The sequence below is a fragment of the Aethalodelphis obliquidens genome, unplaced genomic scaffold (genome assembly GCF_003676395.1).
Source record: "Aethalodelphis obliquidens isolate GAN/ISIS:26980383/991018 unplaced genomic scaffold, ASM367639v1 scaffold4, whole genome shotgun sequence".
NCBI classification, from domain to species: domain Eukaryota; kingdom Metazoa; phylum Chordata; class Mammalia; order Artiodactyla; family Delphinidae; genus Aethalodelphis; species Aethalodelphis obliquidens.
The window spans coordinates 258,852-278,411 of NW_020837948.1; the positions used below are offsets into that span (position 1 = coordinate 258,852).

At 39.6% G+C, this 19,560-nt stretch overlaps 1 protein-coding gene and 1 pseudogene across 1 annotated transcript in view; both read right to left on the minus strand.

The window, feature by feature from the left end:
- Positions 1 to 1,520, minus strand: part of LOC113617622 (protocadherin alpha-2-like) — a 21,477-nt gene extending 19,957 nt beyond the window's left edge. Inside the window, 3 exon segments of the mRNA XM_027101232.1 lie at positions 3 to 1,261; positions 1,264 to 1,328; positions 1,501 to 1,520. Coding sequence (XP_026957033.1) covers positions 3 to 1,261; positions 1,264 to 1,328; positions 1,501 to 1,520 — 1,344 coding nt within the window.
- A 6,916-nt stretch (positions 1,521 to 8,436) lies between these two features.
- LOC113614003 (protocadherin alpha-1-like) lies at positions 8,437 to 12,002 on the minus strand (annotated as a pseudogene).
- Positions 12,003 to 19,560: the final 7,558 nt, after the last annotated feature.

The following is a 19,560-nucleotide window of genomic DNA, read 5'->3' on the forward strand; positions in this document are numbered from 1 at the left end:
ACGTCGGCCACCTCCACGGACACGCTGGCTGTGGCCGACAGGGAAGGTGAGCCCGCGTCCCGTGCTTTTACCACCACCTCATAGTTCGCCAGGTTCTCGCGATCCAGGGCGCTGTCCAGCACCAGCGAATAGTAATTCTTGAACGTGGACACCAGTTTGAAGAAGTCATGGGGGGTCAGGGTGCAGGTCACCTGCCCGTTGGCACCGGAGTCGCGGTCAGACACCGTGATGAGGGCGATCACTGTTCCCAGCGGAGCATCCTCTCGGATGGGAAGTGAAAGAGACGTGATTGAGACTTCTGGTGTGTTATCATTGATGTCCACAAGTTTTACTGAAATTTTACAGTGCCCAGACATTGGTGGAGTCCCGTTGTCATACGCAATGACTTGAATCTCATAAGATTTCACTTCCTCATAATCTAATTGTCCCTTAGTTCTGATTTCCCCTGAGCTGGGATCTATTTTGAACTTGGTCTTTATATTGGGGGACACATCACTACTAAATGAATACACAATCTCGCTGTTTGATCCTTCATCTGCATCAGAAGAATTTAATTTAATCACCAAGGATCCCTTTGCGATGTTCTCTAACAATTGTACTTTGTAAACTGATTGGTCAAAAGTAGGTTCGTTGTCATTCACATCTAATACCTTAATAAGCAATTGAACGGTGCCTGTGAGCTCAGGTTTGCCCCTATCAGTAGCCACCAGTAACAAATTAATCTCGGCAGTTTCCTCTCTGTCCAGAGATTTCCTCAGCACAAGAGACAAAGACTGGCTTAGTTCATCATTTGTCTGTATATCTAGAAAGAAAAACTCACTGGAGCTGAGCTTGTAGGAGAGAAGAGCATTTACTCCGACATCTGCATCAAACGCCCCCTCTAGAGGAAACCGCGAGTCAAGCAGCCTCGATTCGTGAAACCGGATAGTCTTTACTGTCACTGGAAATACTGGCGGATTGTCATTAATATCCTTTATTTCCACCTCCACATGGAACACCTGCAGCGGCCGGTCCACGATCACCTCCAGGTGGATGCTGCACTCCACGCTCCGCCCGCACAGCTCCTCCCGGTCGATCCGAGAATTCACAAATAAAATGCCATTCTGCAGATTTACCTCCAGAAGGTCCCCGCGGCCTTTGGACGCCAGCCGGAACAGACGCGGCACCAGCTCCGCCAGCTCCAGCCCCAGGTCCTGGGCGATGCGGCCCACGAAGGTGCCGTGTTTGGCCTCCTCGGAGACGGAGTAGTGGACCTGGCTGCTCCTGGCCTCCCCTGCAGCGAGGAGCAGAAGCGAGAGCAGCAGACACCCGACCTCTCCGCCCCTACTCTTAGAAGACACCATCACCAATACTCAGCGAGTTGATCAAATTAGAATATCATATTTTGCAAAATTTTAAATATTGTCCTCTAGTCTCTGCTCAAGTCCTGCTGCTTCTCTTATTGTTCTGTCTCTCTGGAGTGACAAGAGGGCCCTGGGTATTTTTCTTCCTACAGAATACACTGTAGTAGACAGCGACATCATGTGGCCAAAATGTAGGCTCTACTATTTATTCTGTAGATTTAAAATTAAACAATTGTCTAGTCTAAGTTTATTGATAGCTTTCATTTAGGAAAAATATTTATTTTAAACTCTGAAATATATCATTCCCCCCTTTAATTGTGTTAAAAACATATAACAAAATTTACCATCTCATCCACTTTTAAGTATACAATTTAGTATGTTAAGTATATTCACATTGTTGTGAAACAGATCTTGAGAACTTTCATCTTGCAAACATGAACCTATATCTATACCCATTAGAAAACAACTCCCCTTTCCCACCACACCACACCCCTCTAACCACCATTCTGCTTTCTGGTTCTATGAATTTGACTACTCTAGGTACCTCACATAAGTGGAATCTTACAGTATTTGTCTGTAACTGGGTTATTTCACTTAGCATAATGTCCTCAAGGTTCATCCATGTTGTAGCATGTGATGGATTTCCTTACTTTTTAAGGCTGAATAATATTCTGATGCATGTATATACCACAGTTTGTTTATCCATTCATCCATCTGTCCATGGATATCAGGGTTGCTTCCACCTCTTAGCTATTGTGAATAGTGCTATTATGAGCATGGGTGTGAAAATATCTCTGAGACCCTGCTTTCAGTTCTTTTGAATATAACAGAATTTTTTCTCGGTTTCTTCACATAAAACACACAGGAATCAAAGGGTATTTATTTTATACTTTATAAATTGAAAATATATTTATATATTCCATTTTTAGTTTGTTTTCTGAACTGTTCACAGATGTTTGTAAATTAACAATTCATTTGTTCCTCATTTGGATAATGTATTCTTAATTAAGAAAGTTCCCTTTTCTACATTTGGATTTTCATTCAAGAACAGTATAATTGACCTCTTTTTAGTGTTAATTATTTGAGAATATCTTATTTTAATAATTCTTAGCTGTCCCGTTTATACACAAAGAATATGAAAATATGATCAAGATAACATAGGAATAAAATAAAATTAATTGAGGGTGGGTCAGTGTTCAAAATGCATAAAAGTTATTTTCAGTTACTCTAAGGAGGTCACAAACTTTGTTTTCAGCAAAGAGGAAAACAAAATTAACTGCAAGATTTATAGTGTCCGTAAAAGAAAAGAAAAATCCCTGCTAAAGAAAAACGAGCTTTTCCTAGTACTGAAAACCAATGCTAATTTCTCCCTTTAGTCCAATATCTTAAGATACTTATTCACACCATCTATAAAGTATATACTTATATTAATCATACTTATAATGAATCATTAATTCATTCATACTAACAATGAAACCCAAGTAAACTGACTTAAGCAAAAAAGCAGAGCATCATTTATTGTCTTATGCATGGAAATAGTCAATTATTTACCAGTTTCAGGAAGAGCAAAAATGGCCAAAGTAATAGGCTACCTATTTTCAGGCCACATTTAGTGACTCTCAGCAAAAAAAAAATGCCCTTTTCCTAATATCCCCAGCAAAAATCCTAGAATATCACTTCCTTTGACCCAGTTTAGATGATGTATCTTTCCTTTAGTCAATAGTTGCGATGGTTCTCACATTGGCCAGACATTGGTTGCTTATGCATCCTTGAAGCCAGGAGATGAAATCAGGCATGCCTAAATTATGTGGACTGAAAATGAGGAGGTTGGTTCTCATGAAGACCAGTGCAAGAACTCATGTACCCAGTTTCTCCTGGAGCTTAAACTGCACATAGCTGCAGACTGGCCATTATATCATTACATAGTTGCAATGCAACTGCATATTAGTAACACCCCATAGTTTTTTTATAATCAGTGGCCACTCTGGCTACTGTTGACATATTAAGGAATTATGCCTAGAATCCAGATATTAGCTCTAGGAAACACGGCTCGCTTAAGGGAATTTTTGCAATCCTATAAAGTAATTTTGCTAGATTTTGAGAATGACATATCTGAAGGTATGAGGCACATTCTGCTGTTATTCAGGGTTTCTGAGGACCTAGAATGTCTCTCTCCCTTCCCTCAGAGAGATAGAGTACCATTGCCAGAAATCCAAGCACATTTCCCCTCATGGGGAAAGAGACTGAGAAGCTATGCTCAACAAATACCACCAAGCTTGTATCTGTAGTGGTTAGAATAGTAGCCCCCAAAAGATATATCCACCCAGAACCTTAAAAATGTGTCTTTATTTGGAATAGAGATCTTTACAGATATAAATAAGGTAACCCTAACCCTAGCATTATCCTAGATTTGGGTGGGCCAAAAATCCAATGACAGGTGTCCTTATAAGAGACAGGAAAAGAGAAGATGCACAGAGACACATGAAAGAAGGAAATGTGAAGACTGAGGCAGAAATTGGAGGTATGCTGCCACAAGTCAAGGAATGCCAGGAGCCACCAGAAACTGGAAGAGGCAAGGAAGAAGTCTCCCCTAGAGTCTTCAGAAGGAACGTCACCCTGCCAACACCTTGTTGAACTTTTGGCCTCTAGAACTGTGAGAGAATAAATTTCTGTTGTTTCAAGCCCCCAAGTTTGTGGTAACTTGTTGCAGCAGCACTACAAACCAATATACTATCCATTGCTACAATTATATCCTTTGCCCTTATCAAAGCAAACTGTCAATTCCTTAAGATTTATGTGTCTGAGCATTTATTCTGGAAAAATCCTCATTCAGGTCTTTCACAAAACTACAACAAAGCCCCAGAAGGAAAAAAACAAGAAGGGGAAATGGATGCTAGGTAAGAAAAACAAAAAAAGAAGAAGAGGTGCCAAAAACATTTTAAATTCCATTTATTATTTTTCTTCTCCTGCTTTTTATATAAAAATAAATCACTACACACTAATTTTTTCCATGGAATCCAAGTTACCTCATCTACTTAATGGTTAGATACCTTAGTGCAAGGGTGAATAATAATGTTCTCCTATCAGTTGTATTACCTGTTGTAATGCTCTCCTCTTAAAATGTATTCTATTCATATTAGCTTAATGGCAATGGAACCCAATGACCATGTTGCTGTATATTGACTATTTCCATTTTACCTCTAAAGTAAACACAATTTTATTTCTGACTTCTGCAAAGTCCTCTGTGGATTTGGAAGACTGCCTAGGACAGCTTTTCTCCACATGCTGGCTCAGCATCCCAGAATGCTTTGATCTTATGGCATCTCAACATCAACCTGTACTTCCATAAATGCTGCAACGGGAAAAGACAGCAGAAGACAGTCTTGCACTGGCAATTATCTACTTCTGCTTGGAAGTGATATACATCATGCACATTTCATTGATCAAAGAAAATCACAGCTCAAGGTAGCAGGGAAGTGAAATCCTCCAGTGTTCCCAGAAGGGGGAGAACAGAAATATTAATAGTGGCTACCAAAATAAACAACTATTTCTCATTCTCATCTATTTGTATGCCTGACTGACCACAAGTCTCAAAGGTACTTGAAGTGATACCTAACTTCTCTAATCACTTATTGTTATACTAGAAAATTGAATTACAGTTCTAATCTTAGAAAGGAAGTTTTCTGAAAAAGAAGGAACATATCAAGAAATAGTCTTCTCAGGTGTTCTTTCTTGTACTTTAGGCAATGTAAACGTAATATTCCCCTACAAATGAAATTACATTAGTATCATCATACCAAGGTAATTTGATAATAAAATTGCAATTTCTAAAATCATAGTCATGCAACTGAAATTCATTACTGAAATTGAATAATCAAAAGATAATAATATACGTTTTACTAATATTTTACTGAAAGCAATCATAGTTTTTGTTTCCATTGGGATGTTTTTCGGAGCCTTCATAGAAAAATGAAAATAACATTGTTATTTTCAGTATTAACAGCATGATGATTTTGCCCAGTTTTTCAGATGGACAGCAAAGGTGTGAAGCTGCCAACTTTAATGGATAATTAATATTAACCAAAACTAATCCAATTGCATAACAATGATTATAACCTGGTAATAAGATCTCAGCAAATATAACTTCACCTTTTGAGGATTTGACAATTTTAAAGTCAATATATTTCCTAAATGAATGACTAGTTTGAATTGTAAACTTACCATGAAATAAGTACCAAAAAATAAATTTTCCATAAATTTATATTAGTCCAATTTTTTATTACTACTAAATTGTTCAACGAATATATATTAATGATAGCAAAGAATGGTGGAAAAGTAGAAAAATATGGCAACTGGGTCGTCTTTATAAAGAAGAAAAGAGGAAGAAATACATTTCCTGGAAGAAATCTTGTAAAGGAAGACAAAACTATTGAAAGTTGGCACAAAGATTCTGAATGGCACAAGAATATTAACTACCAATGGGAAATCCATTCATATTTATATAAAAATAAATATTAAGTAACAACACCACTCCACAATCATCTTTTCCTCCATCCTAGAAGTACCTTTTCATTTAAAAAAATCACTTTTTTTTTTTTTTTTTTGCGGTGCATGGGCCTCTCACTGTTGCAGCCTCTCCCATTGCAGAGCACAGGCTCTGGACACGCAGGCTCAGCGGCCATGGCCCACGGGCCTAGCCACTCCACGGCATGTGGGATCTTCCCAGACCAGGGCATGAACCCGTGTCCCCTGCAACGGCAGGAGGGCTCTCAACCACTGCGCCACCAGGGAAGCCCTAAAAAATCACTTTTCAAACTTTGTAACCTTAAACCCCCTTTTTTTGGTTTCGTAGTCATTAACTAAAATTTGAGATTCACCTCCAAGTTAATACCTTCAAATAACCCAGAAAATTTTAACCTTTACAACAATAATCATAATACAGAAAGAAATGTTTGTCTGTTCTTAGATCCATAATGCATCATCTAAAAATTTTTTTTGACAGTGATCCCAGTGTAGCTGTGTGAAGGCATGCCTGAATCTCTTCAGGCCAAATTTAAAGGGCTATTGGTATTTATCAAGTGATGTCCAATTCCATTAGAAATCTTATTATTAACCTCTCAGTGAAGTACTGTTAGATAATTGATTTTTCAACCTGTATAAATTCTTGAAGAAACAAGTTGTGCCATTCTAGCTTCAAATGTCAACCTCTAACTCAAGTTTTTTTGGCTTGATAAAAGAAATATATGTTTACGTTCTCCATACTGTTTATGATTTTTCAGTTTGGCCTTAAAATGTAGTTTCCTCTATCCCTCCTAATTTCTTGATCATTTTAGTTCCCCTTTCCAGAGAATTTTCCATCTAATTGATTATATTTTCATTAGTTGAGGCAATGAGAATTACATATAATTTTCTGAGCGCAAATCACATAAAGAGGGAAAGCCCACATCTGCTTTTTTCCAGAAAACTTGCTAATAACAGTCAGCATTATACAGTCTATTTTTTAAAAGTCATGAATAGAATGAGATCCTCCTATATAGATACCTTGTTTAGACAAAGAAAACTGAAAAGGCAATATTATACCAATGTAAGTATTTTCATAACACAATTGTTATTTTAAACAGGTTACAATGTGGTCCCCTTGAAGCCAAGGACCTCTCCTATCTTGTTTCACTGTTGCTAGGTCCCTAGTTTCTACAGCAGGACTTAGTTTGTAGTAGGCTCTCCATGTGTGCTTGTGTACTGATCCATCAGTAAATATATTCAGTGTCCCTAGAGAAACTTCTAAGCCTGGACATAGGGACATAGGTAATGTGAATTAGGGAACAGAAATTATTTTTGTGACTCCTTAATTTATCTTGCCCAGTTTTATAATCTTGCAAAGTTTATCTCATATTTAAAGGAGCTGGAAACTTTTCTTGGCAATGTGAAATCTAAAATTATTATTATTATTATTTGCTGATTTTTGCCAAAAGCCTGGGTATGATAATTAATATTTGAAAAGTTACAGAAACATACTCATTGCCTGTTTCTTGAAACAGTCTAAGCAACAGCACTATATCAATTCAAATATCTAGAAACTTAACTACTAAATTATACTAATTTCTTATAGAATGCTTTCACAAGGTGACTTTCAAGGGACTTTTTCTGCATGTTTATTTAAATGTTTGCAAACAAAAATGTGTTCATTTAATACTTGTGTAGTTTCAGAATTAAACATAGGAAATAAAATTTAATATTATGCTCTTGACTTAATGACTAGCATATATAATAATATTTATAACAAATATGTTTCAGTTGGTTTTGCAAAACTGCTATCAAACATACTGTTAAGGGTATTGCTAAACCCTTACATAATGCCCAGTAATCAACTCTGAATTTACAGCAGGAAGAGAGGAGTTTTTTCTCTCTTGAAGAGTTGGTACAGAGAATTTCCTTTCATTCTTCTTTTTTATACTTCTGTACTTACTTCCAGGAAGGTGAGTATTAGGATTTGCACTCAGCCTATGATTGATAAATTGTTCCCACACTTCTCTTGATCTTTTACTTTGGCTTTTAAACAGACTTTTTTAAATTGCTCTTGTAAATATCTTCCATTGTAAGCTACCTTAAATATTTTATAAAAGGCAATGAAGTCCATTAGAACAAGCAAGTTCTGGATATCCTTGGGAAATCTGGAGAAAACTTAGTAAAAATACTGAACTTAGATTTTCTAAGCCTCAGTACTTTCATCCACAAAGTGAGACTAAAGTATGCACTTCACAAAGTTATTGGAAAGGTTGAGAGAAGTAAAAATAAAGTGTCTTAGGGCTTCCCTGGTGGTGCAGTGGTTAAGAATCCGCCTGCAAACGCAGGGGACATGGGTTCGAGCCCTAGTCCAGGAAGATACCACATGCCACGGAGCAACTAAACCCATTCGCCGCAACTACTGAGCCCACACTCTACAGTCCGTGAGCCACAACTACTGAGCCCACGTGCCACAACTACTGAAGCCCGCATGCCTACAGCCTGTGCTCTGCAACAAGAGAAGCCACCGCAATGAAAAGCCCGTGCACCACAACAAAGAGTAACCCCCGCTCGCCTCAACTAGAGAAAGCCCGCGTGCAGCAACGAAGACCCAACGCAACCAAAAATAAATAAATTAAATAAATAAATTTAAAAATAAATAAATAAAGTGTCTTAGAACATTTGTGAGTAAATGGAAGGTGCTAAGTGTTTCCTAACCAGATCCTATACTAAAATACTCATTCCATGCTAAGGTTTCTAGAACCAGGAGAACTCAAAGTCGTTGGCATCAGGATACTGATCATAAAAGCAAAGAAAAAATAGTTGTATATTTTAACATAAAAATTAAAATGTCACCGTACAAATATCTTTTAAATTACTTTTATTTAAAATGATTTTTTTAATTGCCCACTTTAAAACGTAAAACCTTAAGGGAAGGCAGATAGTTTCTGTAAATCTACCTATAAATTTTTGTCCAGGGCTTGACATTTCATTCCAAGCTACAAATAAACTTGAAAATGACAATGTATTTGACTACGTTAAGATTCTGTGTTAAATATGATCAAGACTGCTTAATATTTCAGTATTCTTTCAAAAGTATCCTACTATTTGATCCAAGGAATATGGCAATTTGTTCCTACATTAGTTTTTTTGTTGTTTGATTCCAAGTTCTATTCAAGATGCAGCTATAAGTAATAGAATAAATATCTACAATAAATGGTAAGATTTGTTGAGATTTTAGTGAACACTTGGAATATATTTTTTAAAGTGACATCTGAAAAGATGGTTAGATAAGTAAAAATTTTAAAAAAAAATCTAAAGCCAAAGCTTGGAAGTTGAACTTATATTACTGAATTTGTTTCTGGATGTTCATTTCTTCCCGACGTGCTCAGACCTGGACAAAGACCGGGGCTGAAGGCCATGAGGTTGGTCTTGGGCAGCCCCTCTCCAGAGCACACCCTCTGCCGCCTCTGCTGCGAGTAAGACCAGCTCCCCACCGTGCTGGATTACACTAGCGTGGGCTTCCCGGGCCCGCACACGCCCTCGCTGGGCGGCGCCGAGCACCGCAGCGCCGCGTACAGCAGCAGCGTGAGCACAAACAGGCTGGACACCGCACAGATGGCGATGATCAGGTACACGTTCATATCCACTAGAGCGGCCTCCGCGCCAGCGGCGCCGGTGGACACCCGCGACGAGGCCTTGGGCACCTGGCTGCTGTCCTCCAGCGACAGCAGCACGGTGGCCGTGGCCGTCAGCGCCGGCTCGCCGTGGCCCTTCACCAGCAACAGCAGGCGCTGGCGCGACACGTCCGCCTCGTTCAGGGCGCGCGTCGTAATGATCTCGCCCGTGTACAGCCCCACGCGGAACGGGCTGCGCGCGCCACCCGCCGCCGGCTGCAGCTCGTACGACAGCCACGCGTTGTAGCCCGAGTCCGCGTCCACCGCGCGCACCTTCGCCACCACGTGGCCCGCGCTCACTGACCCCGCCACCAGCTGACTCAGCGCGCCCGCCCCGCCGCCCAGCCCGGGCAGCAGCAGCGCGGGCGCGTTGTCTTTCTCGTCCAGCACGAACATCTGCAGCGTCACGTTGCTGCCCAGAGGCGGCACGCCCGCGTCGCGCGCGCTCACCTGGAACTGCAGCAGCTCCAGCTCCTCGTGGTCCAGCGGCTGCAGCGCGTACACCTTGCCGCTCTCCGCGTGCACCGACACGTAGCTCGACAGCGATCGCTCGCCCACCCTCCGCTCCACCAGCGAGTAGGACACCAGCGCGTTCTCCTGAGCGTCCGCGTCCCGAGCCGACACCGTGAAGATGTGGCAGCCGGGCGGGTTGTTCTCCTTCACCAACACCGTGTACTCAGGCTGCGCGAACACGGGCGCGTTGTCGTTCACGTCGGCCACTTCCACGGACACGCTGGCTGTGACCGACAGGGAAGGCGAGCCCTGTCCCTCGCGGTCACCACCACCTCATAGTTCGCCAGGTTCTCGCGATCCAGGGCGTTGTCCAGCACCAGCGAATAGTAATTCTTTTTTTTTTTTTTTTTTTTTGCGGTACGCGGGCCTCTCACTGTTGTGGCCTCTCCCGTTGCGGAGCACAGGCTCCGGACGCGCAGGCTCAGCGGCCATGACTCACGGGCCCAGCCACTCCGCGGCATGTTGGATCCTCCCGGATGGGGGCATGAACCCGTGTCCCCTGCAACGGCAGGCGGACTCTCAACCACTGCGCCACCAGGGAAGCCCCGAATTGTAATTCTTGAAGGTGGACACCAGCTTGAAGGGGACATGAGGCGTCAGGGTGCAGGTCACCTAGCCATTGACACCAGAGTCACGGTCAGACAAGGAGATGAAGGCGATGACGGTGCTGAGTGGAGACTCCTCTCTTAAGGCAAAGATGGATGTGACCGCCAGTTCCGGAGCATTATCATTTACATCCAGCACTTTCACTAAAACCTTGCAGTGATTTGACATTGGAGGACCTCCTTTATCAACTGTTTTTACCTGAATTTCGTAGGATTTCGTTTCTTCATAATCCAGTCAACCAATTAGCCTAATTTCCCCTGAGCTGGAATCAATTTTGAATTTTTGTTTTTGTTGTTTATGTTAAGAGAAACACCATTGCCAAAAGAAAGACAATTTCGCCATTTACACTTTTGTCAGCGTCAGAGGCATTTAATGTGGTCATAAATGTTCCAGTTGCTGGAACATTAGTCGTGTCTAATAAGTGTACTCTGTACACGGCCTGGGCAAACCATGGGGCGTTATCATTAACGTTGAGCACCATGATCGGCAGCTGAACTATACCTTCTAGTTCTGGTTTGCCCCCATCAGTGGCTGTCAATAATAAACGAAGTTCTGGTGTATCTTCTCTATCCACAGACTTCAATTCAGGCGAAAGTGACTTACTCAGTTCATCACTTGCCTGTACATCCAAAGAGAAATAATCACTGGAGCTGAGAGTGTATGTTAGAAAAGCGTTGGTACCAATGTCTGCATCAGCAGCGCCCTCTATCGGGAAACGTGAATCCAGCAGCCTAGATTCAGGAATAAATAGCCTTTGTTCTCTCACTCTAACTAAAGACCTGTGGATTATCATTAACGTCCTTCACCTCCACTTCCACATGCAACACCTGCAGCGGCCTGTCCACGAGCACCTCCAGGTGAATACTATATTTCGTGTTCTGTTCTCATAGCTCCTCCAGGTCAATCCAAGAATTCACAAACAAAATGCCGTTCTGCAGATTTACCTCCAGAAAGTCCTCATGGCTTTTGGACGCCACCCAGAACAGGTATGGCACCAACTCGGCCAGCTCCAGCCCCAGGTCCTGAGCGGTGCGGCCCACGAAGGTGCCATGTTTGGCCTCTTCAGGGACCGAGTAGTGGATCTGGCCACTGCCAGCCCCCCAGGCTGTGAAGAGCAGAATCGAGAGCAGCAGGCACCGGCCTCCCTGGCCACCTCTCCTTGAAAACAGCATCACAAAAGCACTACTCCTTTCCGACCGTTCTCACTTTACTTTAAAATATTGCCTTTTTTCCCCCTTCATATTTGAAATAATTTATCTCCTTATCATTTTTGTCTTCTCTCCAGCAGTGACAAAATGGGGCTTCCTTCTTTAGTTTTTGGTAATCAGTATATGGAATCTTAAGTGACCCTAAATGCCAAAAGAATCCTGAAAGAGAAGAACAAAGTTGGAGAACTCACACTTCCTGATTTCAAAACTTGCTACAAAGCTACAGTAATCAAAACAGTGTGGTATTGTCATAAAGACAGACATATAGACCAATGGAATAGAACAGAGAGCCCAGAAATAAATCCTTACATATATGGTCAGACAATTTTCAACAGAAGCGCGAAGACTATTCAATGGGAGGAAAGACAGTCTTTTGAACAAATGGTGCTGGGAAAACAGGAAATCCACATTGCAAAAGAATGAAGTTATACCCTTACTTAACACTACATACAAACATTAACTCAAATAGATCCATGACCTAAATGTAAGACCTAAAACTGTAAAATTCTTAGAAGAAGATAGGGCAAAAGCTTCATGACATTGGGTTTGGTGATGATTCCTTGGATATGGTACAGGCAACAAAATTTTTAAAACAGACAAATTAGACTTCATAAAAGGTGAAAATTTTTTCCATCAAAAGACACTGTCAAGAACTTCCAGTTTCTAGTTCTGAATGTAAGGGGATTTGAAATCACCACTCCAACAAATAAAAAGCTGAGCAGACTGAAAAAAATCAACAACTCTTCTTGGCTGTGTAAGAGAGGGGAGGACACAGGGCAAACCACTACCCCCAAAATTAAAGAGACAGGGAAATACAGAAAGTCACAGATTACTTACTGGCACAGAGACCCAAGAGCAGAAGCCACTGTGGAAACCAGAGCTGGAGCAGGAATATCTGAACTGCAATAGACAAATTGCTGTAGGCTCAATGTAGATGGGGGGGAAGCAGTCATGAGGGCGGCTCAAAATATTTTGAAATTTACCTCCAGGAGCCTGACCAGATTCCCACAGTAAATATCAGAGAAAAATCCCCCTCATGCTTTTGGCAGTGGGAGGTGGAAATGAACCATTTTGAAATGTATTCTGTTCTTCTTAACAAGGCCTTCCCTCAGGGAAACTAATTAATGGAAGACTAATTGTTGGTTTATTATCAGAGCCAATTCCAGCAGGCTCTAGATTTCTGTGAGGGAGAAGAAAAATACCAAATTCCAGGGCATTCTAGCCATTCTGTCTGACATGGGGTGGAGGGGAATGAGAAACACTTGTGAAGTTCATAGTTCAGAAGTGTAATATCAGTAAAAGACTGAGACCTAACCATAGGACTATAGAATGCTTCCCCTCTTCCCACACCTCAACACCTCATTATTACTAGGCTTTTTATAGCAGTTCCTTCTGCCTGGTATATCATGTCCAGCTATCAACAAAAATTATGAGGCATAGCAAAAGGGGTGGGGGGAACTCCACAATTTGAAGAGCAGAGCAAATATCAGAACCAGACTTGACAGGGATTTTGGAATTATCAGACTGGTAATTTAAATCAGCTATGATTAATATGCTAATGGATCCAATGGATAAAGTAGATAGCATGTAAGAAAAGAAGAGATGGTCAATGTAAACAGAGATGGAAATCCTAAGAAAGAACCAAAAAGAGTGGGAGAGAGGGAGACACAAGAGGGAAGAGATATGGGAACATATGTATATGTATAACTGATTCACTTTGTTATAAAGCAGAAACTAACACACCGTTGTAAAGCAATTATACTCCAATAAAGATGTTAAAAAAAACAAAGAGAAATATTAGACCCCATTTTTGGAAAAAAAAACCCATTTAAAAGAAAATGTAACAGAAATGAAAGATGACTTTGATGGGCTCAGTAGTAGATTGGACATGGATGAGGAAAGAATCTCTGAGCTAGAGGATATATCAATAGATTCCTCAAAAACCAAAAAGCAAAGAGAACAAAAATTGAAAAAACAGAACAGAAAATCCAAGGACTGTGGGACAACTTTAAAAAAGGTATAGCATTAAAAAAAAGGGGGGGTGTATAACATACTCATAGTGGGAATACCAGAAGAAAGAAAGAAAGGAAAAGAAGAAATACTTGAAATAATAATGACCGAGAATTTCCTCCAAATTAATTTCAGACATCAAATCACAGATCCAGGAAGCTCAGATAACACCAAGCAGAATAAACACCAAAAAATCTGCACCTGGTATATCAGTTTCCAACTATAGAAAATCAAAGATTAAATAAAATCCTGTTATTTTACTACAGCTTTACGTTACCATCAGGGGAAATTGGGTGAAAGATACACAGGATCTCTCTGTATTATTTCTTACAACTGAATTTGAATGTACAATTATCTCAAAATAAAAAGTTTAATTGAAAAAAAAATCCTGAAAGAAGCCAGAGGGAAAATACACTTTACCTATAGAGGAACAAAGATAAAAATTACATCTCACTTCTCCTCAAAACCCATAAGAACTTTCTCAACTTGATAATGAGAATCCATGACAAACATATAAATAACATTATACTTAATTGTGAAGGACTGAATGCCTTCAACCTCAGATTGGGAACAAGGCAAAGATATCTGGTCTCACTACTCTTATTTGTTTCAGCATAGTGAAGGAAGTTCTACTCTGTGCCATAAACCAAGACAAGGAAATAAGAGGCATATAGATGAGAAAGAAAGAAAACTGTCCCTATTTACAGGGGCAGTAAAAAACCTCCTAGAAAAGTGAATTCAGCAATGTCACAGAAAACAAGATAAACATACAAAAATGAATGTATTGGGCTTCCCTGGTGGCGCAGTGGTTGAGAGTCCGCCTGCCGATGCAGGGGACACGGGTTTGTGTCCCGGTCCCAGAAGATCCCACATGCCGCGGAGCGGCTGGGCCCGTGAGCCATGGCCGCTGAGCCTGCGTGTCCGGAGCGCGTGCTCTGCAACGGGAGAGGCCGCAACAGTGAGAGGCCCGTGTACCGCAAAAAAAAAAAAAAAAAAAAAAAAAAAAAGAATGTATTTCCATATACTAACAATGAAAATATACATACCAAAATTAAATTTAAAATACAATACCATTTACATTAGCTCAAAAAAGATACTTAGGTGTAAGTGTATTCTGAAAACTACAAAACACTAATGAAAGAAATTGAAGAATATCTAAAGTGGAGAGACCTACTGTGTTCATGAATTGGATAACTCGACACTTCATGGAGAGATGTCAATTTTCCCTGAATTAACATATAGATTTAACACAATTCCTACCAAAATCTCAACAAGATTTTCTATAGATATAGACAAGATTACATGGAATAACAAAGGAACTATAATACTTAAAGCAATTTTAAAAAACAATAAAAAAGTAGAAGGAATCAGTGTATCTTATTATTTATTATACAGCTACAGAAATCAAGACTGTGTTATTGGTAGATAAATATACAGGTAGATCAAGGGAACAAAATAAATAATCCAAAAATAGACCCATGTTAATACGCTGAACTAACTGAATTTTGACAAAGTTGCAAAAGCAATTAAATACAGGAAAGATAGCTTTTCCAGCAAATAGTGTTAGAGCAATTGGACTTTCTTAGGAAAAACAAACAAACAAAAAAACCCTGCCTAAGTCTCATATCTTATACTAAAATCAATTCAATGGATCATGAACCTAAAAGTAAAACATAAAACTCTAAAAGTTTTAGAAAAAAATATAGGAGAAAATCTTTAGGATCTAAGGGTAAGCAAAGAGTTCTTAGACTTGACACCAAAAGCACAGTCTGTAAAAGAAAAAAAAATTGATAAATTGGACGTCATCAAAATTTAAGAACTTTTACTCTGTGAAATACCATATTTAGAGTATGAGAATGAAAGCTAAAATTTTGGAGAAATTGTCTGCAAGCATATAACTGACAAAGAGCTTGTATCTAGAATCTATAATGGATAATCAAAACTCAACAGTAAAAAATCAAACAGCCCAATTAGAACCTGGGCAAAAGACATGAAGAAACATTTCACCTGCTGGAGAGGGTGTGGAGAAAAGGGAACCCTCTTGCACTGTTGGTGGAAATGTAAATTGATACAGCCACTATGGAGAACAGTATGGAGGTTCCTTAAAAAACTAAAAATAGAACTACCTTACAACCCAGCAATCCCACTACTGGGCATATACCCTGAGAAAACCATAATTCAAAAAGATTCAAGTACCACAATGTTCATTGCGGCTCTGTTTATGGATAAAGAAATGTGGCACATATATACAATGGAATATTACTCAGCCATAAAAGGAAATGAAATTGAGTTATTTGTAGTGAGGTAGATGGACCTAGAGTCTGTCATACAGAGTGAAGTAAGTCAGAAAGGGAAAAACAAATACCATATGCTAACACGTATATATGGAATCTAAAAAAAAAAAAAAAAAGTTCTGAACAACCTAGGGGCAGGACAGGAATAAAGATGCAGACATAAAGAATGGACTTGAGGACACAAGGAGGGAGAAGGGTAAGCTGGGACGAAGTGAGAGAGTGGCATGAACATGTATACACTACCAAATGTAAAATAGGTAGCTAGTGGGAAGCAACCACATAGCACAGGGAGATCAGCTCGGTGCTTTGTGATCACCTAGAGGGGTGGGATAGGGAGGGTGGGAGGGAGACACAAGAGGGAGGAGATATGGGGATATATGTATATGTATAGCTGATTCACTTTGTTATAAAGCAGAAACTAACACACAATTGTAAAGCAGTTATACTCCAATAAAGATGTTAAAAAAAAAAGCATTCTAGGAAGCACACAGGAGGGAGGGAGATGCAAGCTGGAGGGGAGATGTTGGTTGAAGGAGAGTTATGTTTTCAGTGGAACAGACTCTCAAGCATGTTTAAAAGCTGTTGGAAAGAGTGTGGTTTAGACTATGAATAAGAGAAACAGGATAACTGATAATGTAAGACCCCTGAGAAGCTGGGAGGGGCAGGCGTTCAAGCATGGGGGGAAGGCTTGGTCTTGGTTGTGAAGAGGGATCACTGCTTTCACTGAATTAGAAGAGGGTGCAGAGAGAATGAGTTCAAATGGGTGCGAACATGCATACATGGTATCCACTTGCTCCTCAAATGAATTTACCTTGCTCCTCAAATGAATTTACCTCCAGATCAAAGCAATAGCTTTGAGCCAAGCCCTGTCTTAGGTGCTTGAGATGTGTGAGTGAATGACACAGACAAAGATCTTGTGGAGTTAGAGTCAATTTTGGTTATTTTTTACTTATTATATTTTTTCATTTTATTTCATGTTAAAGGGTAATGTGGCTGCAATTTTTTCTGAGAAGGTAAATGTCAGGCTATTGCTGTAAGGAAGCTGGCAGGGAGTTGGGGAGGCCCAAAGGGAAAGTGTAAAAACCTTGTCATTGAGGGCAGGACAGAGAAACTTACCCCATTTTGGGGGGCACTGGGGAGGTCCTTTTAAAGTTCAACCTTTGCCTTTATGAAAAACAGTTGGGTGGACTCTTGTGCAGCTCTCTCCAGCCGAGCTTGGCTCCTAGGCAAAAATCTAGAGAAAGCAACAAAAAGAAGGTTTAGCTACAAGAAGACTCTTAAATTAATTTTCTCCCTGTGCATTTGTGCCCAATTTTATGTCTACTTGTTTATGCTTTATCTCCTTTACCTTCAGTGCACTTGACAAAAGTTAATCTATTTTATTGATATGTTCAAATAATTTTCTTTTTTCCCCTTTTATCTCTAATATATTATGGTTACCTTGATTAATTTAACTCTCATTTATGTTTGTTCATTTCAATGCTTTTTTTCTCAGCTTTTTCCCCATGAATACATAGTTAATTTATTATTTTTCTTGCTTAATAACAAAAGCATTTAAGACTATACATTTTTCTGAAGATAGTTTTGGATCCATGCAGTTGATTTTGGTATATAATGTTCTTTAATTTCTAAAATGTTTGTAATTTAATTGTAATCTTTCATTTTCTCTTTTTTTTCCCCAAGAGTTACTGAAAATAGAGTTTTTTAGATTTCCAGTGGGTTAGAGTCAATTATTATATATTTGATTTTATTACATTGTGGTGAAAGAATGTGGGTTGATAATTAACACTATTACTGAATTAATTAAGGTATATTTATGTCCTTATATGTTATCCAATTTTGTAATCATTCCACAGACAGACACTTGGAAATAATGTACATTGTTAATAGGCTTAGAAAATTTGATAATCATTCCTTTGTACAACTGTTGCTTGTTGAGTTTCTAATATGTGCAAGGAATTACGGTAGGTACTGGGAATGGAGGGAGAACAAGATAGTCAGGGTCCCTGTCCTGATAGAATTTATGTTCTAGTGCAAGAGACAGGGAGAAAAAATTACATATCAAATAAAATGTTTATAAGTTGCCATGAGTGCTATAAAAGAAGCAAGGGAGAGGAATTGAGGTAGAGATAGCAGACTGCACTCTGCATAGGGTGGTCAAGAAAGGCCACCAGAAGAACTTATACTCAGGCAAAGTCCTAGAGGATCATAAGCTACTGGCCAAATAAAGCTTTGGAGGGAGATCTTTCCCTGGAGAGAGAATAGGAGAGAACCAGGGAGCTGGCGGTACTTGCAAGGGAATGATTACAATGAGAAGTTATGGACTTCAGGTTAGACAGGGAAGCGAGGAAGAAATAAGCAGTCAGAAAGTTACAGGGCCAGTAATTTGGCAACCTCCCAAGAGCTGAAGAATTTGGGGCTATAGGTATTTGTGATTTAACGATGTAGGTAGAACAAGGGTGGAGGACAGAGAGTAGGGTGTTTAAACTCAAGATTTTAGAGACAGTGCAGTTTTTGGTGATGACTATCTAAGATGTGACCAGGGGAGGGGGTGACTGAATTCGACATTGTTGATGAAAGGGCAAGGATCCAGGGATCTGGAGCACTGGAAAGTTCATCCCTATGGACATTGTTGTAGGACTTTGGGCAGAGAGGAAAACTAGAGGCTAAAATCAGTTTATTGTACTTTATTGTTAGATTATATTTTAAATAAATTTAATCTAATTGAAAAAAAAAACATTTGCCCAAAGAAGAAATACAAATGTCAAAGAAACATATGAAAATATTTTTAACACCAGTAGCATTTGGGGAAATGCAAATTAAAACTATAATGAGATATCATTACACATCTACCAGAATGGCTAAAATAAAAAATTCTGACATCAAATGTTAGCAAGAATGCAGAAAAACTAGATCATTCATATGTGGCTGATGAGAATACAGAATATGACAGCCATTCTGGAAAACAGATTGGCCGATTCTTTTGGAAAAAAATAGACTTAAAATTGCACTCCTGGGCATTTATCACAGAGAAGTGAAAACTTATGTTCACACAAAAACCTCTAGACAAATATTGATAGCAAAATTATAATATTCAAAACACTGAAAACAAAACAAAACAAGATACTCTTCGATGAGAGAATGGGGGGAAAAAAGCTGAAAAATACAGTAACTGAAGTGAAAAATTCACCAGAGCGGTTCAACAGCAGATATGAGTAGGCAGAATAAAGAATCAGCACACTTGAAGATATAGGACAATGGAAATGTTTGAGTAACAGAAAGAAAAAAGATTGAAGAAAAGTAAAGGGAGTCTAAGGGACTTATGAGACACCATCAAGAATAAGAATATATGCATTATTGGAGTCCAAAAATGAAAGGAGAAGGAGAAATGGGTAGAAAGATTATT